General features: G+C 43.8%; 2 protein-coding genes across 2 annotated transcripts in view; both read right to left on the bottom strand.

Moving 5' to 3' along the window:
* GUK1 (guanylate kinase 1) overlaps window positions 1-4,832 on the bottom strand; it is a 68,942-nt gene extending 64,110 nt beyond the window's left edge. The window contains exon 1 of the mRNA XM_030197400.1: window positions 4,561-4,832. Within this exon, the coding sequence (XP_030053260.1) occupies window positions 4,561-4,603 (43 nt within the window). The 5' untranslated portion in view covers window positions 4,604-4,832. The remainder of the gene's footprint in view (window positions 1-4,560) is intronic.
* An 11,872-nt stretch (window positions 4,833-16,704) lies between these two features.
* LOC115466240 (39S ribosomal protein L55, mitochondrial-like) overlaps window positions 16,705-22,037 on the bottom strand; it is an 85,506-nt gene continuing 80,173 nt past the window's right edge. The window contains exon 4 of the mRNA XM_030197381.1: window positions 16,705-17,216. Within this exon, the coding sequence (XP_030053241.1) occupies window positions 17,064-17,216 (153 nt within the window). The 3' untranslated portion in view covers window positions 16,705-17,063. The remainder of the gene's footprint in view (window positions 17,217-22,037) is intronic.

Genomic DNA, 22,037 nt, shown 5'->3' with positions numbered 1-22,037 from the left:
TTAAGGATGTAAAAAGAATTGAAGCGGTGCAAAGAAAAGCTACGAGAATGGTATGGGATTTGCGTTACAAGACGTATGAGGAGAGACTTGCTGAACTAAACATGTATACTCTGGAGGAAAGGAGAAACAGGGGTGATATGATACAGACGTTCAAATATTTGAAAGGTATTAATCCGCAAACGAACCTTTTCCGGAGATGGGAAGGTGGTAGAATGAGAGGACATGAAATGAGATTGAAGGGGGGCAGACTCAAGAAAAATGTCAGGAAGTATTTTTTCACGGAGAGAGTAGTGGATGCTTGGAATGCCCTCTCGCGCTGCACAAACATAGAAGAAAGACAGTCCCTGCTCAAAGAGCTTACAATCTAATAGATTTTCTCCCAGTCACTACTGACCTCACCCAATTATACCTAATTCTGAATCACGCTATGGCCCCTATACACATTCTCTTCTTTGCCCTGTCCCTTCCTAATCTTTTCCCTCACCCCCTACTTCTCTCCACTACAGGAACTCACTGCCCATCCATCGACTTCATCACCTCACCTTCTCTCCTACCCTCTTCCTCCCTCTTAGTTTTTAATCTTCATCTCTTTCTTCCTTCCATTTTGCCTTCCCCATTCACCTAAATACCTCTCGCCTTCAAAGCCTTCATGGCCACACCTCTCCTACTCTCCTCCGCTCTCGTTTACTCCTTCTCTTACTCTCAGCCGGTGACATCAATCCCAATCCTGGCCCTCCTCACCAACTATTATCCCAACTCTACAGATCTCACCGTGACCTCTCTAACCTCATCACTATTCTTCTACTCCCCTCCTCTTCTCTGCCCTTCTCTTGCGCCCTTTGGAAAGCCCACTCTATCTGCAACAAACTCCCATATGTTCATGACCTCTTTATCTCACGTCACCTCCATCTGCTCGCCGTAACAGAAACCTGGCTCTGCCCTGATGACTCTGCTTTAGTCGCAGCCCTCTGCCATGGTGGTTATCTTTTTTTTTTTCACATACTCCTTGCCCTGCTGGCCGCGGGGGTGGTGTTGGATTACTTCTCTCTCCCTCCTCCAGATTTCAACCCCTTCTTCTACCTCAATCTCACTGTTTTTCCTCCTTTTGAAGTCTACTCTATCCGCCTTTTCTCGCCTCTGCCTTTTCGAATAGCAGTCATTTATCGTCCCTCTGATAAGTCCCTTTCATCCTTTCTCAGTGACTTTGATGCCTGGCTTGCCTTCTTCCATGATCCTTCCTCCCCCTCTCTCATCCTTGGTGACTTTAATATTCCTGCTAATGATCCTTCTAACTCTTATATTTCCAAGTTACTCGCTTTAACATCCTCCTTTAATCTTCAACTATGCTCCACCTCCCCCACTCATCAAAATGGTCACTGTCTTCATCTTATCTTCTCCTCCAACTGTTCACCTTCTAGTTTCCTTGCCTCTGATCTTCCCCTCTCTGATCACCATCTTATAACTTTCACACTTAAATCTCCTCCCTCCCTCCCAGTCCCGTCCTATCTTATTTAATTTATCTAGGAATCTTCATGGTATTGACCCTTCATCTCTATCCTCCCATGTTTCAAACCTCCTCTCGACTGTGGCACCATCCACGTCTGTCAACTAGGCTGTTTCTTCTTACAATAGTCTATCATCTGCCTTAGACACTCTTGCACCTTTGATGACCCGCCCTTTAAGGCATACAAAACCCCAACCTTGGCTGACTTCTAATATCCGCTACCTACGTTACTGTACCCGCTCCGCCGAACGCCTCTGGCGGAAATCTCGGGCCCTTGCTGATTTCTTACACTTAAAGTTCATGCTGACCTCCTTCCAATCTGCTCTTTTACGCGCCAAACAGGATTATTATATCCAACTGACTAACTCTCTTGGCTCTAACCCTCGACTTCTCTTCACCACATTGAACTCTCTCCTCAAGGTACCCCCTCCCCCAACTCCCCCTTCATTATCTCCTCAGACCCTTGCTGAATTCTTTCACGACAAGGTTCAAAAGATAAACCTTGCATTCTCTACCTCACCACCTCTCCCTCCACTAGTCCGTTCCCCCCTCTCTACGTCCCCTCATTCCCTTTCCTCCTTTCCTGAAGTTACTATTGAGGAAACTACACTTCTCCTTTCTTCCTCAAAATGTACCACCTGTTCCTCTGATCCCATTCCCACCCACCTTCTTAATGCCATCTCTCCTGCTCTTATTCCTTTTATCTGTCACATTCTCAACCTCTCACTTTCCACTGTGACTGTCCCTGCTGCCTTTAAACATGCTGTGGTCACACCTCTCCTTAAGAAGCCTTCACTCGACCCTACTTGTCCCTCTAATTACAGACCCATCTCCCTCCTTCCCTTTCTCTCCAAATTACTTGAGCGTGCTGTTCACCGCCGCTGCCTTGATTTTCTCTCCTCACATGCTATTCTTGACCCACTACAATCTGGTTTTCGCCCTCTCCACTCAAGCGAAACTGCGCTTACTAAAGTCTCCAATGACCTATTACTGGCTAAATCCAGAGGTCAATATTCCATCCTCATTCTTCTTGATCTTTCCGCTGCTTTTGACACTGTCGATCACAGCATACTTCGCAATACCCTGTCCTCACTTGGATTCCAGGGCTCTGTCCTTTCCTGGTTCTCTTCCTATCTCTTCCTCCGCACCTTTAGTGTTCACTGGTGGATCCTCTTCTACTTCTATCCCTCTACCTGTCGGCGTACCTCAGGGTTCTGTTCTTGGTCCCCTCCTCTTTTCTAGCTACACTTCTTCCCTCGGTTCATTAATCTCATCCCATGGCTTTTCCTACCATCTCTATGCTGATGACTCCCAAATCTACCTTTCTACCCCTGATATCTCACCTTGTATCCAAACCAAAGTTTCAGCATGCTTGTCTGACATTGCTGTCTGGATGACTCAACACCACCTGAAATTAAATATGACCAAAACTGAGCTTCTCATTTCCCCCCCCCAAACCCACCTCCCCGCTCCCCCCGTTTTCTATTTCTGTTGATGGCTCTCTCATTCTCCCTGTCTCCTCAGCTCGAAACCTTGGGGTTATCTTTGACTCTTCTCTCTCCTTCTCTGATCATATCCAGCAGATCGCCAAGACTTGTCGTTTTCTTTCTTTACAACATCCGTAAAATCCGCCCCTTTCTTTCTGAGCACTCTACCAAAACCCTCATCCACACCCTTGTCACCTCTCATTTGGACTACTGCAATCTGCTTCTTGCTGGCCTCCCATTTAGTCACTCTCCTCTCTCCAGTCGGTTCAAAACTCTGCTGCCCGTCTCGTCTTCCGCCAGGGTCGCTTTACTCATACTACCCCTCTCCTCAAGTCGCTTCACTGGCTCCCTATCCGTTTTCGCATCCTGTTCAAACTTCTTCTACTAACCTATAAATGTACTCACTCTGCTGCTCCCCAGTATCTCTCCACACTCGTCCTTCCCTACACCCCTTCCCGTGCACTCCGTTCCCTGGATAAATCCTTCTTATCTGTTCCCTTCTCCGCTACTACCAACTCCAGACTTCGCTCCTTCTGTCTTGCTGCGCCCTATGCCTGGAATAGACTTCCTGAGCCCCTACGTCTTGCCCCATCCATGACCATCTTTAAATCTAGATTGAAATCCCACCTCTTTAACATTGCTTTTGACTCGTAACCACTTGTAGCTACTCGCCTCCACCTACCCTCCTCTTTCCGCTACACATTGATTGATTTGTTTGCTTTATTTTTTGTCTGCTAGATTGTAAGCTCTTGGAGCAGGGACTGTCTTTCTTATATGTTTGTGCAGCGCTGCGTACGCTTTGTAGCGCTATAGAAATGCTAAATAGTAGTAGTAGTAGCAGAGTAAACAGTTGGTGATACATGAATACATGGATGACAATATAGATTTAGCTTACAAATAATAGATATATGAAATATATGAAATAATCATAACTATAAGAAATGGTTGTTTGCATATGCACAAAAGAGATGCACATTTTCCAAAGCTGACAGAGAAAAAAAATCTAAGACATCCCATTAAAAAGAGGTAGAAAAATCTGCATAACCGTGGAAGAAAGAAGGGTATCATGCCACCAGTCCAGAACATGATTTGATCACGGACAACAGGAACAAGCACCAGAACCAAATAAATCGTCTTTGTATTATCTCTGCAACGCATAAACATCTTTCTATGCATTACACATATAGCTTATTTTTATACCATTTCTAGAATCTGTATACACAATTAGGTTAAACCAGCACATATATTAAACTTGCGACCCGTTGTACTGTTTTTCTATATCTATTATTTACCAAGGATCTACAGGCGGAGGAACAGGTTAAGCCTGCCCTACTCTTTCTTCCTCACAGCTCACCTCTCCAGCAGCTGCTGATGGGTACAGCAGAAATGGAGATAAATGCAGCATGCCACCCAGAGCCAGGGTGTGTTTATAAGCCCCTCCTCCCTAAGAGACAACCGCATTATTACAACCAGATTAAAGGTCCTAATAAGAACAAAAAAAATAGATTCCTTTTCCTTCCTTCTCTTCTCCCTTGAGTGGAAGCATAAGTAACATAACTTCTCTCTTACCGGCACGGACGACATGCGATAGGAACCTGCTGCAATCACGCATCTGAACCGTTCTCCCAGGGACATTTGCGTCACTAACGTGCGACAGCACCACCTGGGCTGGGCTCGTCAGCCTGCGCTGCCACCAGTTACCAGGGTAACCGATGGTTTTGGACAGTTTCAGGACGATTCTTCTCGCCTGCAGCGCGTGTAGCCTCCGCTTGTGTATTGGGGAGGAAGGCCACTGATCATTAAGAGAGTGTTGCCAGTTTGGTGTGTTTTTTTCCTGCCAAATTTAGTTATTGTGATTTTTTTCGGGCTACTTCCTTGTAATTATACGATCTTTCGGGCTCTATTCACTGTTGCTCCCAAGGAGGTTTAATAGACAGCTGGTGAAGTGACGTCAAAACGCTGAAACCAATTAGGTCAATCTGAGTTTTCCCTTCCCCGCGTAGCCGTCATCCCCGTATACTCAAAACAAAGCAAACAAACCTATGAGCTGCTGCATCTACGTAGTCGTTCTTGATTGCTGATGGTACCATTTTTATTTAATCTCACTGATATTTTCAAACATGCCAACTTACGCAGCATACGGATGTATACAGAGGAAGCATAAAAACGGGATAATTTTTCATAGGTAGAGGTAGTAATTTGCTAGAAATCTTATTCAGCGATCAGTCGGAGGGGCTGGTTACAGAGGCATTCTAGTGTTATAGTCGTGCAGAGATTTTTTTTTCTCCTGGTAATGGGCCACTAAAACAGATATCATGTTATGAGAATCAGGTGCTTAACTGGTGAGGAACTGAGTTCGATTCCCCGCACAGGCAGCTCCTTGTGACTCTGGGCAAGTCACTTAACCTTCCATTGCCTGCTGCATTGAGCCTGCCATGAGTGGGAAAAAGTGTGGAGTACAAATGTAACAAAAAAAAAATATATATATATATATATTTATGACATCCATATCCCACATTTAACATGTATTAGTTTGAAACATGGGAGCATTTGAAAGCTTTTGTTATCTGTGCCTAGATGGTTAGTGGGAACTTGCTCCTTCTGTTTTGAAGCATGCAGTGGTATGTTATAAAAATGCACTTAATATTGTTTATTACTATTATTTACTACTGGTTGATATACAGCAGAAGTTAACCAAGTCAACTTCATGCTTTGTAATATAATTTTTAATAGCATTTGTCTGTCATTACCCAAATAAAAATAATATTATAATGTTAATTATACGACTGTGTATGCCTCTTATGGTAGCTTTTGTTAATTAAAGCCGTACCAGAAAAATATTTGCAAGTGCAATTTTATTATGCAGGCAAACAATACACCGCCAAAATACAAAATAGCAAGCAGCACAGTATTAATCACCAAGTTTATACAAAGTTGATTATTTTCAGTGAAAAATAAACCTGTTGGCTACCTGCTTTGTGAATATTCCATCACTGTTTAATTATTGCTACCAAGTATTACATATTTAGGGCATATGCCTTAAACATAGATTGTTTACATTTGTTTATCTAGGCCTTACAATGCAGATGGTATTGCTTATTAAACCCGAGGTCAAAATCAAAGTGTGGTTAAACAATTTGGTATAAACTGTGTTTTTTATGACTTTACTTCTTATGAAATGCTTTGAGTCCTACTGATCTGTACATCTGTTGTGTTATTTTGACGAGTGGAAACAGTCAGGTGGGCTTATAGGGAGAGAGAGGAGTATGAGAAGGGAAGGGTTCTTGGAGTAAAAGTAAAAGTTTTTATTGTGCCATGTTGGATGGTTTACTGTTATTTTTTTTCATGTTCTGTATGAAGCTTATCAAGCAACATGTTTTGCTTTTAATAAAGATGATTACAACATAAAAAATAAGTTTTGGATGTTACTGAATTCTATTATTCTGTCTCACTGTATTTCCAGTTTTGGCACAGTATGAGCCATCACAAGAACAAAATATAAGAAAACCAATGGGCTGCATTAGGGGCTTATAGCCCATTTAGTTATATTTCCACAAATGAGAGATCTGTTTGACAGAAAATATTTGTATTATTTTGACTTATAAACCACTTGTCCTTGAAACATGCTCAAACAACAGAATAATCCATTTGTGTATCTAAAAGGTAAAGTTCTACAAAACAGATGAAGATGTGATTACATGAGCCCCAATGAAAGGAGAGTTTATTTCAACTTCCATTTAATTTCAATATATTCCATCATCTTTATAACACCATCCAGCTTATAATCGAAAGTGATCGCCGGTCATCTTCAAACACAAATCGGGAGATGGCCGGTGATTTCTTAAAACCGGCGACATCGGTATAATCGAAAGCGGCATTTTTGACAGCATCGCCGCTTTCCCATCGCTTCGCCGGCAAAAGTTCAAGGGGGCGTGCCGGTAGATTAGCGAAGGCGGGACATGGGCGGGCATGGGCGTGGCTACCAGATGGCCAGCTTTTGCCGATAATGGAAAAGAAAAAAGCGACGTTAAGCAGTATTTCGCCGGGTTTACTTGGTCCTTTTATTTTCACGACCAAGCCTCAAAAAGGTGCCCCAACTGACCAGATGACCACTGGAGGGAATGGGGGATGACCTCCCCATACTCCCCCAGTGGTCACCAACCCCCTTCCATACTAAAAAAATAAAACTAAAAGCCTTTTTTGCCAGCCTGTATGCCAGCCTCAAATGCCGTACCCACCTCCATGACAGCAGAATGTGTTGTATCCTCCGACAGCCTTTCCCTGGTTGCGATGTGGCTCTCGGGTGAGTGTGACATCTTTTCTGTTAGGTGCCCTGCAGAGTCACATTAGCAATGCATTGTGGTGGGTGTAGGGTACTGGGCTCTACTCCCATGGTGCTTTTCCCCCCTGCTAACTGGGTCAGAGTGTGCCCTGTTTTGTTTCCTGTTGTAGTCCATGCAGTAGTGGCCATTTTTGTAAGCCAGTTTTAGTTCCCTTTCCTGTGTTACCCACGATAGAGAACGTAGTTCTTACCTTGAATGGTGCTGAAAAAGGGCATTGTACACCATTGTGCCAGCTCTGACCTACTGCTAATCTTAGTACCAGGGGACTCTTTGCCAGTGGGGCACAACCTCTGATCTGCAGTTAACTGTGAGTAAACATGGTTATTTCAAGAAAGGACTTCAGAGAGATTAGTCTTCAGGTGTGAACTGGTGTGCCAAAGTTATACAGCAGCAATAAGTCCTAGAGGCTGTATGCAGGTCCCTGGAGCAATTTTAGTGGGTGCCGTACATTTGTGGGTAGTGGGCTTGGGGGGCTCAGCTCCCAAAGTAAGGAAGCTATGCACGTGGGAGCTTTTCTGAAGTCCACTGCAGTGACCCCTAGGGTGACTGGTTGGTGTCCTGGCATGTCAGGGGGGGCCACTGCACTAAAAATGCTGGCTCCTCCCACAGCCAAATGCCTTGAATTTGGCTGGGGTTTGAGATGGCCGACATAATTTTCCATTATCGCTGAAAAACAAACCCGGCCATCTCAAACCCAGCAAACTCCACAGCATTTGGCCAGGCTAAACCATATTATCGACAAAAAAGATGGCCGGCCATCTTTTTCGATAATACGGTTCCGGCCAGCTGTAGCGCCGCCGGCAATCTATTTGGCCGGCGACGTTCGATTATGCCCCTCCATGCTTCCCAAGGCAGATTACAACATTTAAGATGAACCCATCAAGAAACAGGATATCCTCGCTGAAATTTGGCAATCTGCATTGTAAATAGTGCATTTATTTAGTTTTTAGTGCAGAAAAATTAGCACAAAATACAGAGTTTAAAGTTGCTGTTTCTAGCAACTATAATAATTTTTAAGCTGTTTTACTGATATTCAATTGTTATTTCATTATATTTATGTCTATCTCTATAACGTTATACCAAGAGCAACTCAAATGTTGTTCTCACAGTGTGTGGTTGCCTTAATATTTAAACTTCAATTAACTGGACCTCAATGCATCCACCCTTGGCATTTCACCTTCAGGTGAATGAGCCCTTTTATTACAAATGAACGCCAAAGTTGTAAATGGAGCTAATCCTATCACTGGTCCTTTTTTTCTTTTGTATTTATCTAGACTGATAGATAAGATACTCGTGCAAAAAACTATATTAAAGACAAAAACCACTGGAAATCCTCTATCAGTCTCTGTGCAAATAACCACTCACTGTGAGCACAAAACACGCAGTGGCATAGCTAGGTGGGGCACAGGGGGAGCAGTCACTCCCCCAAACAGCTGTTTAGAAAAAATGGCACATATGCACCTCGTGCTAATATTTGTTTCTGCTCCCTCCCTCCCTCCTCCTCCTACTACTACTTATCATTTGTATAGCACTACAAGGCATACGCAGCACTGTACACCATAACGAAAAGACAGTCCCTGCTCAAAGAGCTCACACTCTAAAAAGACAGATAGACAGACAGAACAAATAAGAGGTAAGGGAATTAAAGAGGAGGGGATAAAAGGTACAGGGCAAGTGAGTAGTGGTTAGGAGTGAAAAGCAGCGTCAAAGAGGTGGGCTTTTAGCCTGGACTTGAAAACGGCCAAAGACAGGGCTAGACTTATAGGCTCGGGAAGCCTATTCCAGGCATGAGGTGCAGAAAAATAAAAGGAACGGAGTCTGGAATTAGCAGTAGAGGAGAAGGGAACAGCCAAGAGAGATTTATCTACAGAGCGGAGTATCCGAGGGGGAGCATAGGGAGAGACAAGAGTGGAGAGGTACTGGGGAGTGGTAGAGTGAATGCACTTATAGGTCAGTAAGAGAAGTTTGAATTGAATGCAGAAACAGATAGGGAGCCAGTGAAGTGACTGGAGGAGAGGGCTAATGTGAGCATAGCAAGTTTGGTGGAAAATGAGTTGCGCAGCAGAGTTTTGGACTGATTGAAGAGGAGACAGATGGCTAAGTGGGAGACCGGTGAGAAGCAGGTTGCAATAATCTAGGTGAGGTGATAAGAGTGTGGATAAGGGTTCTGGTAGAGTGCTCAGAGATGAAGGGACGGATTTTGCTGATGTTATAGAGAAAGAAACGACAGGTTTTGGCAATCTGCTGAATGTGAGCAGAGAAGGAGAGAGAGGAGTCGAAGATGACCCCAAGGTTACAAGCTGATGAGACAGGGAGAATGAGAGTGCCATCCACAGAAATAGAGAAAAGGGGGAGAGGAGAGGAGGGTTTAGGGGGAAAGATGAGAAGCTTGGTCTTGGCTATGTTAAGTTTCAGATGACGTTGAGACATCCAGGCAGCGATATCAGACAGGCAGGCTGGATGCTGGTTGAGATTTCAGGGGTAGAGAGGTAGATCTGTGAGTTGTCAGCATAGAGATGGTATTGAAAGCCATGGGATGATATCAGAGAGTCAAGGGAAGAAGTGTAGATGAAGAACAGGAGAGGACCAAGAACAGAACTTGAGGCACACCGATTGGTAGTGGGATAGAAGTAGAAGAGGATCCACCAGAGAGTACACTAAAGGTGCAAAGCGAGAGGTAGGAGGAGAACCAAGAAAGAAGAGAGCCTTGGAATCCAAGTGAATACAGCGTATCAAGGAGTAGGCTGTGATCAACAGTGTCAAAAGCTACTACTACTACTATAAATCACTTCTATAGCGCTACCAGTCGTACGCAGCGCTTTACAATTGAACATGAAGAAAGACAGTCCCTGCTCAAAAGAGCTTACAATCTAAATCAGGAGAAACAGACAGGATCAATAAGGATAAGGGAAGGACAGACAGAAGGACACAAGGATAAGATAAAAGTGACAAGTCAGGAGTCGAAAGCAGCATCAAACAGGTAGGCCTTTAGCCTGGATTTGAAGGCAGCCAGGGATGGAGCTAGACGTAATGGCTCAGGAAGCCTATTCCAGGCATAAGGTGCGGCGAGATAGAAGGAGCGGAGTCTGGAGTTAGCGATGGAGGAGAAGGGTGCAACTAGGAGAGATTTGCCTAGCGAGCGGAGTTCTAGGGAAGGAGTGTAGGGAGAGATGAGGGTGGAGAGGTAGTGAGGGGCTGCAGAGTGAATGCACTTATAGGTCAATTAGAGGAGCTTGAATTGTATACGGAAACGGATAGGGAGCCAGTGAAGCGATTTCAGAAGAGGGCTGATATGGGCATAATGACTTTGGCGAAATATTAGTCGTGCGGCAGAGTTTTGAACAGATTGAAGAGGAGAGAGATGGCTGAATGGAAGACCTGTGAGAAGCAAGTTGCAGTAGTCTAAGCGAGAGGTGATGAGAGTGTGGATAAGGGTTCTGATAGCGTGTTCAGAAAGGAAAGGGCGAATTCTGGTGATGTTATAAAGGAAGAAACGTCAGGTTTTAGCAATCTGTTGAATATGGGCAGAGAAGGAGACGGAGTCATCGAAGATGACCCCAAGGTTGCGAGCAGACGAGACAGGAAGAATGAGCATGTTGTCGACAGAAATAGAGAATGGGGGAATGGGAGAGGTTGGTTTAGGAGGGAAGATAATGAGTTCAGTTTTGGACATATCGAGTTTCAGGTGGCGGTGAAACATCCATGCAGGAATGTCAGAGAGGCAGGCAGATACCTTGGATTGGATTTCTGCCGAGATTACTGGTGTGGAGAGGTAGATCTTGGAGTCATCAGCGTAAAGGTGATACTGAAAGCCGTGTGATGAGATCAAAGCACCAAGGGAGGAGGTATAGATGGATAAAAGGAGAGGTCAAGAAGGATAAGGATAGAATAGAGACCTTTGGATTTGGCCAGTAACAGGTCATTGGAAACTTTTGTAAGTGCAGTTTCAGTTGAATGAAGAGGGTGAAAGCCAGATTGGAGTGAGTCAAGAACAGCATGAGATGAAAGAAAGTCAAGACAGCGGCGGTGAACGGCGTGTTCAAGAATCTTGGAGAGGAAGGAGATAGGTCGATAGTTGGAAGGAGATGTAGGGTCAAGTGAGGGCTTCTTAAGGAGTGGTGTGACCACAGCATGTTTGAAGGCATCAGGAAAGTGAAGGATTGAGGATATGATGGATAAAAGGGGTGAGAGTAGGAGAGATGGTGTTAAGAAGGTGGGTAGGAATGGGATCAGAGGAACAGGTAGTTCGTTTTGAGGAGAGAAGATGTGTTGTTTCTTCATCAGTGACTTCGGGAAAGGAGGAAAAGGACAGAGGAGTTGGGGAGATAGGGGAATGGACAAGGGGAGGGAGAGGAGGGGGTGGCTTGGAAGAGAATTCAAGGTTTATCTTCTGAACCTTGTCACGGAAGAACTCAGCTATGGTCTGAGGAGATAGTGAGGGGGGGGGGGGAGTTGGAGGCACCTTGAGGAGAGAGTTCAGTGTGGCAAAGAGAAGTCGAGGGTTTGCGCCAAGAGAATTAGCTGGATATAATAGTCTGGCAAGCAAAAGAGCAGATTGGAAGGTCAGCATGAACTTGGTGTATGAAGTCAGCAAGGGCATGAGATTTCAGCCAAAGGCGTTCGGCGGAGCGGGCACAGGAACACAGGTAGCGGATTTTAGAGGTCAGCCAAGGCTAGGATTTGGTACACCTTATAGGACGGGGCATGGGAGGTGCAAGATTGTCTAAAGCAGAGGATAGAATAGTATTGTAGGAAGAGACGGCTTGATTGACAGATTTGGATGGTGCAGTGGTAGAGAAGAGGTTCGAGACATTGGAGGATAGGGTAGTATGGTCAATGGCTTGGAGATTCCTAGATAAATTGGTTAAGATTGGACGGGATTGGGCAGAAGGAAGTTTAAGTGTGAAGGTTATTAGATGATGGTCAGAGAGGGGAAGATTTGAGGCAAAGGAATTGGAGGGAGAGCAGTTATAGGAGAAGATAAGATCAAGACAGTGACCATTTTGGTGAGTAGGGGAAGTGTGGAGCGTAGTTGGAGATTGAAGGAGGATGTTAAGGCGAGGAACTGGGAGATGTAAGAGTTGGAGGGATCATTAGCATGAATATTAAAGTCGCCAAGGATGAGGGAGGGGGAAGAAGGATCATGAAAGAAGGAAAGTCAAGTGTCAAAGTCGCTGAGAAATGATGAAAGGGACTTATTAGGGGGACGATAAATAACTGCTATTCGAAGAGGCAAAGGAGTGAATAGGCGAATGGAGTGGACTTCAAAGGAGGAAAAGCAGATAGACTGAGGTGGCAGAAGAGATTGAAATTTAGAAGAGGGTGAGAGTAATAGTCCAACACCACCACCGCGGCCAGTAGGGCGAGGAGTACGGGAGAAGAGATAACCACCGTGGCAGAGGGCTGTGACTCAAGCAGAGTCTTCAGGACAGAGCCGAGTTTCTGTTATGGTGAGCAGATGGAGGCTACGAGAGATAAAAAGGTCATTTATATAGGAAAGTTTGTTGCAGATGGAGCGGGCATTCCACAGGGCGCATGAGAAGGATAGAGAAGTGGGGGAGGAGAGGAATAGAGATGAGATTGGAGAGGTCACGGTGCAACCTGCACTAATAGGATGAGGGTTGGTGAGGGGGGACCAGGATTGGGATTGATGTCTCCAGCAGAGAGAAGGAGTAAGAGAGTGCGGAGGAGAGTTGGAGTGGCGATGAAGGCGACAAAGGCGAGATGAACTCAGATAGAATGGGGAAGGTACAATGGAGGGGATGAAATGTTGAAGGCAGAAAGCAAGGAGGGAGGAAGAGGACAAGAGAGATGGTGAGGGAATAGAATCAACGAAAGGGCAATGTATAACTGTAGTGCACAGTGGCTTCGGGTGGAGGAGTAGATTAGGAAGGGACAGTACTAGGAGGAGAATGTGAAATGGAGCCAAATGTAGTGATTCAGGCAGTCCCAAGCGCTAGGTAACAGTCATAAACAAATGTGAGGCAGTGGGCTGGAGCTGAGGCTGGAACAGAGGAGCAGAGGTTGCAGGATTGGAGTTTAAAACTGCAGGCTGGAGCAGAGGATGCAGGCTGGAACAGAGGAACAAAACAATGTGATGCTGTAGAACAAAGGTGAGACAGTAGGCTGGAGCTGAGGCTGGAACAGAGGAGCAGAGGTTGTAAGACTGGAGTTTAAGCTGCAGGCTTAACAGAGGATGCAGGATGGAGGCTGGAGCAGAGGATGCAGGCTACGCCACTGTCCTCCAGGGTATACATGTTCAGGTCAGCAAGTCTCTCCTCATACATGTTGCAATGCAAATCCCATACCATTTTTGCAGCTTTCTTTGCACCACTTCAAGTCTTTTTACATCCTTAGCAACAGCCAGTATTACTGGGTAACTTTTCAAACTCCAGGCCAACAAGTTTTAAGGGTATACTCTTCATAGTACTGTACATTAATTTCTTCACTAAGTGAAACTAAAAGAGAGCATGCACTTTTCTATAACAGCTTTAACACAGCTAACCTAAAAGCAATCGACGAAATATCCAACTTTCGTAAATCCCTGAATACGTACCTCTTCAATAAGGCCTACAAAGAAACCCCATAACTTAACTATACTACCTCACCAATCCACTCTAATCCGAAAATCATCTTTCTATACCTATTTTATTAATACTTCTTTCCATCCTTAATCTCTTTGCATCTACAATTGTATCTGACATCCTGGTATGGCAATACCATAACAGACCTCTGTAAGCCACATTGAGCCTGCAAATAAGTGGGAAAATGTGGGATACAATGCAATAAATAAATAAAATAAAATAATATGCACCACCTGCTGACCAAACTAGACAAATGCATTTCAGAATTAATAAAGGCAATTTTACAGGCTTAAAACACTCTGTTGTGTCACAATGGCTTATGGACTTTTTTTTTTTTTTTAGAAAATTATCCAAACCATTTTCAAACCCTGCTAACTGCTTTTACCACATTCTCTAGCAACAAATTCCAGAGTTTAATTACACGTTGAATGAAGAAATATTTTCTCTGGTTTGTTTTAAATTTACTACTGAGTAGCTTCATTGTGCCTCCTAGTCCTAGTATTTTGTTGGAAAGAGTAAACAAGTGATTTATATCTACCCGTTCCACTCCATTCAGTAATTTTAAAGACCTCTATGATACCTCCCCTTAGCTGTCTCTTCTCTAAGTCAAAGAGCCCTAGCTGCTTTAGCCTTTTCTCATAAGGAAGTTGTCTCATCCCCTTTATCATTTTCATTGCCCCTTTCTAATTCTGCATCTTTTTTTGTAGGGCTGCACTATTAACATGTTAAATGCTTAATGTGCGTTAACGCACATTAACCTTGCTCCTGTACTCCCAAGTGATGTGGAGCCACACCCATGACCTGGAAGTAACCACAGAGGTATAAGTCCATGGCACTTCGGGTCTGGGGCAAGGCTGGAGAGGCTCTAAGCAGCAGCACTGGGGCCCAGAAGAGGTGGACTGCAATTTCTCCTTCTTCCTACTCCGCTCATCCCTCCAACTTTGCCTTCAGCACTGAAGGCATGCTGCTTCTTTAAACCAAAGCCTCTCTCTCTAGCAACCCACTGGGAAAGAGGAAGTTCTGTCACAGGCAGGATGCTACAGAGGCTTTGGCCAGCTGAAAAATGCAGTATGCCTTCATCACTGCAGAGCTGAAGGCACAGTCGAAGAACCAAGAGGAGCAGGTATAAGGGGGAGAGAGAGAAAAAACGCAGGGGAGGGGAAGGTTCAGGAGCAAAAGATTTTTTTGGGGGGTGGGGGAAGATAGAGAGAAAATGGCAGAGGATGGGGAAGTTTCAGGAGCACAGATTTGCTGGGAGAAAGAGGGCAGAGAGAGAAAGATGTTTTGAGAGGGACAGGTGCTGGAAATAGGTGATGGGAAAAACAAGGGAGATGGTGATCATGGAGTGGAGGGAAGGAAGATTAATTGCCCATGGAGGAAGGGGGAGGGGAAGGGGAGAGAGACAGGAGCTGGTGCCCATGGAAGGGAAGAGAGACAGAAGACGCTGCCCATGGAGTAGAAGGGGAGGGAAGGGGAGAGAAGAGTCAGGAGGAGATATGCCAAGGGAAGGGAAGAGATGAAAACTAGACAGATTTGAAAAGGAGGGAAAAAATGGATGAAAGTTGAATGTGAAAGATGGATATAGGGCAGGATGAGCATGAGGAGGGAAAAAAAAAGAAATAGTGAATAGACAGGATGCACTGGAAGCAGGGTTCAGAGCCCAGGAAAGCAGAACCAGAGATGAGGAACAAGATGATTGGAAAGATAGAATCACCAGACAACAATAAGATAAATTATTTTATTTTTAGTCTGGTAATTGAAATATACATCAGTTTTGAGGATTTATATCTACTATTTACATATTGGACTGTACAGGAGGAAATGTGAGGGGGCTGCTTAAGGTGAATAACAGTACAATTAAAATGTTTAATCGTGATTAATCTTGCATTTAAACCTTTTGATTGATGTACAGCCCTATTTTTTTTGAGATGCAGTGACCAGAATTGCACACAGTATTCGAGGTGTGGTCATACCATGGAGCGATACAAGGCCATTATAGCACTCATTTTTGTTCCTTTCCTAATAATTCCTAACATTCTATTTGCTTTCTTAGCCATTTTTGCACTGAGCAGAGGGTTCCAACATATGATCAATGATGACACCCAGATCCTTTTCCTGGGCGGCGACTCCAAATGTGGAACCTTGCATCACATGTAAGCTATAGTTTGGGTTCCTCTTTCCCACATGTACTTGTGCAAAATGAAGGGGTGAAAGCAAAACAAATCCAAATGAGCAATGCAAACAAGGAATAAGAGCATCCAATACTCACAAAGAGTCAACTTTTTGGACGCTCTTACTCGTTTGCGTTGTTCAATTGGAATTTGGTTTGCTTTCACCCTTCATTTTGTGCCTGCTTCTTTTGTGGAAGTTGTGGACCCCCTTTTTACCTTTTTTTCACTTTGTACCTGCTCACATTAAACATCATCTGCCTTTTGGCATTCTAGCATTTTAGTATCTGGATCATTCAAGGAGGTATGTGTAGTGTAATCATAGAAAATCCTTGACATCTCAGGTAAAGACCCCACTTATCATAAATGATAAGTGTATCAGAAAGAAGATGAGCCAGGTCCAGAAGACTACTTATTTCTATAGCGCTGCTAGACCTACGCAGCGCTGTACACTTGAACATGAAGAGACAGTCCCTGCTTGAAAGAGCTTACAATCCCCAGAAGACACAAAGAAATTCCTCCTCCCGAGTCAATCAATGAACAAATGATTTGGAAGGTTTCCAGACTGCGCTACAATTGACTGACGATGTAATTAAAAGTGAGACTGGCATGCTGAACAGCAGGCAATTCCAAAGTTCGGAACAGCAAACATCTCTTTAAATATTAAGGGGCCCTTTTACTAAAGCTTAGTGTGCTCTAAAGGACACCAGCATGAGCTAAGTGCCATGTGGCCCATAGGTATAAAATAGGATGCAAAGCATTTAGCGCACACTAAGCTTTAGTAAATGTGATACAAAAATGAGAAGATGCATGAAACTAGTCAGCGCATCATAAATCAGAGAGCTCCAAGCAGGTGCTTTTAGTGAGGAAATCAGTTTTTAATAAAACACATTTCTCTGTATCACATAATCTGTCCAGTACAGGCTAGCTCTTCTGTCACATTATTGGGTCTTCGTATTGACATGAAAACCGAAAGTTCATTTTTTCTTCCAAAATTTTCTGTACTGATCTGCATTAAAATCATCTTGAAAGTCCTCTTTGTCTGTTCTCCTTTCAAGCCGTTTGTGGTCACGTTTCCGTAACCTTGCTTTTCTTTCAGCTTCAGGCAGAGTGGAAATATCTACGGGCATCTAAAAAAAATGATAAAAAGAGAATAAATAAGATAACCTGGTCCCTACTTTTAGTAAGTTGAAAAGTAAGCCAGCGATCTAACTCTCCTGTCATGGGAATGCACCCTGAAGACAAAGCAGAACTGTTGGACTATCACAGTGGAGCAGAACTTAACTGCGTTTGAAGGGAAAGAGACTAAGGAGCTGATGTAGCAAGCTGTGTGCTGTAGCTCAGCATATGATTTTCTAACATACACATTGAGGGGTCTTTTAAGGTGCGCTGAAAAATGGTCTGCACTAGTTTAGGTGCATGTTTTGGGCATACGCAGCTCCATTTGTCAGCGTGCCTATAAAAAAAAAAAGTCTTAAAAAAATATTTTTGCAGAAAATGGACATGCGGCGAAATAAAAATTGGTGCGTGTCCATTTTGGGTCCGAGACTTTACCGCCACTCATTGACTTATTGATAAGGTCTCATGCAGTAACCATCTGTGTGTGTAAAATGACGATTACCGCCCAGTTTTCGATGCGCACAGGAAAATAAAAATTATTTTACGATGTGCATATGTACCTATGTGGCTTAGTAAACGGGCCTCTAAAAAAATTGTGCCCAATGCTATAACCAAATTATATGCAAATAATTTGTGTATCTGGAAAAGAACATCTTTTGTCACGGAAACATGTGCAACAGAATCAGTATTTTGGGCATAATGTATGTGCGTGCAACTCCATTTCTTGAATGCTATTCTGCACATATTAAAATTGTTGCAGTCAAGTGCTTTTCTCTTCATTTCACAGCTGTGACACTTCTTTTAAAAGAACTTTGCTGCTGCTGTTTTTAAATTTTGTTGTACTACTGACTCATCCCCTTCAACAAAGCATGACAACAAGCATGACAACCTCACTAGCTGCAGAGTAGAGTTGCTCGGGTACAGAAATCTAACCCATCCCTGTGGGAATGTAACCCGCCTCGCTGCAAGTAATCTCCTCCATCCCAGCTCCCTACACACCCAGCCCTTGCTGTGCCACAGTCACCTTGAGCCCTCCCCCTCCCAGAAAGCCACATTCTACAAGTAGTAAAAATTCTAGTAAAAGTGACATAAATCATTTTCTGCTGTACTCTGCTAAGACAGCAGATGTACAGCTTAGCAGGACTCAAAGCAGTCCAAAACAAAGTCAGAAAGAACACAGTTTATACCTAATTGTTCAACTGTCCTTAGGATTCACCTTTGGGTTTAAAAAGCAAAACCCATGTGCATGTAAGGTCTGGATTCTGGATTAACAAATTAAAGCAAAATTTAAAGCAAATGCCCTTAATATGTAATACTTGGTAGCAATAATGAAACAGTGGTAGTAGAATATTCACATAGCAAGCAGCCTGAGGCAACAGATGTATTTTCCACTGAATATAATTAACTTGGCGGCTAATAAAAAGCTGAACTGGACAATGTTGGCATATTTAGACTCATGCTGGACAGAACTTCTGCATGAAGGAAGCCCTTCCCTCATTATTCAATACCTCTCTGTGAAATTGTAGTATAAAAGGCAAGTGCATTTTTATAATATGACATTGCAATCCGCAAAACAAAAGGAGCAAATTCCCATATGCCATATTTTTCTTTTAATGTTGACACAGGAAAAAAAAAGATTTTAAATGCTCCCAGGTTTCAACCTAATTCATGTTTAATATGGGATATAAATTTAATAAATAAGTAGAAACTCTGAATGTTGAGCACCTGATTCTCATAACATGATGTCTGATTTAGTGGCCCATTACCAGGGGCACAAAATCTCTGCACGAATATAACAGTGCTAGGGTGTCCCTTTAACCAGCTCCTCTAAACGACACACTGATTACGGTTTATAAACAAATTAGTACTCTACCTATGAAAAGTTATTCCGTTATTTTTATTCCTTTATTATACTTCCTCTGTGTACATCTGTGTGCTTCACAAGCCAGTATGTTTGAAAATATAAGCGAGATTAAATAAAAATGCTACCAACAATAAAGAACATGGATGCATCAGCTCATAGGTTTGTTTGCTTTGTTTTGAGTGTATGGCGATGATGGCTGTGTGAAGAAGGGGAAACAGATACCCTAACTGGCTTCAACTCCTTCCCTCCCTCCCACCCACAACCAACACCACCCATCCACCTCTCCTCCAGCTCTGGATGTCTTCCCTGCACATACCTCAGATCACCCTGGTGGTCTAGTGGCTTACTTCGGGGCAGGAAAGGTCCTCATGCTTTCCTGCCCGCTGCTTGTTTAAAATGGCTGCCGAAACGTCGAGCCCAAAAATACTACATTGCCTCTGTATTGCTTCATGGTGTGACCTCACCTTGAGTATTGCTCTTATATTGTTAGGTGGAGTGTTTTTTTTTTCTGCCAGTGGCTTTTTTCTCCATCTTATGACATTAAAATATATCAGCATTTTGATACTTTTAACCAATGATTATATAAGAACATACGAATAGCCTGTTCTTATGGTCATACTGGTTCAGACCAATGGTCCATCTAGCCCAGTATCCTGCTTCCAACAGTGACCAATTCAAGTTACAAGCACCTGACAGAATCCCAAATAGTAGCAAGATTCATGCTACTGATCCCAGAGACAAGCATTGGTTTTTCCCATGTCTACCTCAAATAGCAGACTATGGACTTTTTCTCCAAGAACTGTCCAAACCTTTTTTTTAAACCCAGATAGACTAACCACAGGTGGCACATCGTCTGGCAATGAGTTCCAGAGCTTAACTACTCGTTGACTGAAAAAATATTTCTCCTGTTCATTTTAAAAGTAGTACCATATAACTTCCTTGAGTGTCTCCTAGTCTTTGTACTTTTTGAAAGGGTAAAAAATAAATTTTACGTTTACCTGTTTTACACCACTCTATTTTGTAGATCTCTATCATATTCCCCCCTAGAATGCATGGGGACAGAAATCCAACCCGTCCCCATGGAGAATCTAACCTGTTCCCACCCATCCCCACCGCAAGTAATCTCCTCCATCCCAGCCCAACTAGCCCCTGCCACACTGCAGTCACCTTGCTCCCCCCTTTTCCAAGAGAGAGATCTGCATAAAATATTTATATATTTTATTTTGACTGGTGCTATCCAGTCTTTTGCATTGAGTGTCACATGTATGATTATCTCCCAATTGGTGAGGTGTCATATGTGTGTGCCCGATGCAAAGAGCTCCTAGCTCTCAGAGAACGTGTCCGTTCCCTTGAGGCTAGAGTAGCAGACTTGATGGAGCTGAGGGAGACAGAGAGGTACATAGAGGAGACCTACAGGGATGTTGTAGAGAAGTCCCACCTCCAGTCAGGTAGCCCCTGTGCTACCTTGGAGGAGGGAGGTCTCCTAGAAGGAGAGCATCACCCTGGTGAAGTAGGAAGTACTCCTGTAGCCAGGACCTGCCCACCAGGGGATGTATTATCCTTTCGCACCGAGGATATATCTCCAAATGTTGCCCGGGAGGGAAAGGTTAGGACAGCTGTTGTACTTGGTGATTCGATCATTAGGCATATAGATAGCTGGGTGGCTGGTGGACGTGAGGATCGCCTGGTGACTTGCCTGCCTGGTGCGAAGGTGGCGGATCTCACGTGTCACCTAGATAGGATTCTAGATAGTGCTGGGGAGGAGTCCGCTGTCTTGGTACATGTGGGTACCAATGACATAGGAAAATGTGGGAGAGAGGTTCTGGAAGCAAAATTTAGGCTCTTAGGTAGAAAGCTGAAATCCAGATCCTCCAGGGTAGCATTTTCTGAAATGCTACCTGTGCCACGCGCAGGGCCCAAGAGACAGGCAGAGCTCCAGAGTCTCAATGCGTGGATGAGACGATGGTGCAGGGAGGAGGGCTTTAGATTGTTAGGAACTGGGCAACATTCTGGGGAAGGGGGAGCCTATTCCGAAAGGATGGGCTCCATCTTAACCAGAGTGGGACCAGGCTGCTGGCATCGGCGTTTAAGAAGGAGATAGAGCAGCTTTTAAACTAGAAATGGGGGGGAAGGCCGACAGTCGCTCAAAAGAGCATGGTTCGGGATAAGGTATCTTTCAAAGATATCACCATAACAGGGAAGATAGAGTATCCTGATAGTGAGGTTGCAAAAGAGATTGTAGTAGATCGGGTATCTTTAAATAACAATAAAAATCAGACAAAAGATTGCCAATTAATACTGTCAAGTACTAAGCATGATGTACTTAGGAACAACAAACATAGTTTGAAATGTCTATATGCGAATGCCAGGAGCCTAAGAAATAAGATGGGGGAGTTAGAATATATTGCACTAAATGAAAAATTAGATATAATAGGCATCTCTGAGACCTGGTGGAAGGAGGATAACCAGTGGGACACTGTCATACCGGGGTACAAATTATATCGTAGTGATAGGGTGAATCGGATTGGTGGAGGGGTAGCATTGTATATTAACGAGAGCCTTGAATCAAATAGATTGAAAATTCTGCAGGAAGCAAAACACTCCTTGGAATCACTGTGGATTGGAATTCCATGTGCAAAGGGGAAAAGGATAGTGATAGGAGTGTACTACCGTCCGCCTGGCCAGGACGAACAGACGGATGCGGAAATGTTAAAGGAAATCAGGGACGCAAACAAACTGGGCAACACAATAATAATGGGGGATTTCAATTACCCGTATATAGACTGGGGTAATGTAACATCTGTACACGCAAGGGACATAAGATTTCTTGATGAAATCAAGGACAGCTTCATGGAACAGCTAGTTCAGGAGCCGACAAGAGAAGGAAAAATACTAGACTTAGTCCTTAGTGGTGCTCATGATCTAGTGCAGGGGGTAACGATACGAGGGCCGCTTGATAACAGTGATC

This window comes from Microcaecilia unicolor, chromosome 1 (assembly GCF_901765095.1).
Source record: "Microcaecilia unicolor chromosome 1, aMicUni1.1, whole genome shotgun sequence".
In the NCBI taxonomy this organism is placed as follows: domain Eukaryota; kingdom Metazoa; phylum Chordata; class Amphibia; order Gymnophiona; family Siphonopidae; genus Microcaecilia; species Microcaecilia unicolor.
The sequence above is the reverse complement of the archived record's forward strand: the minus strand, read 5'-3'. Positions and strand labels throughout refer to the sequence as shown.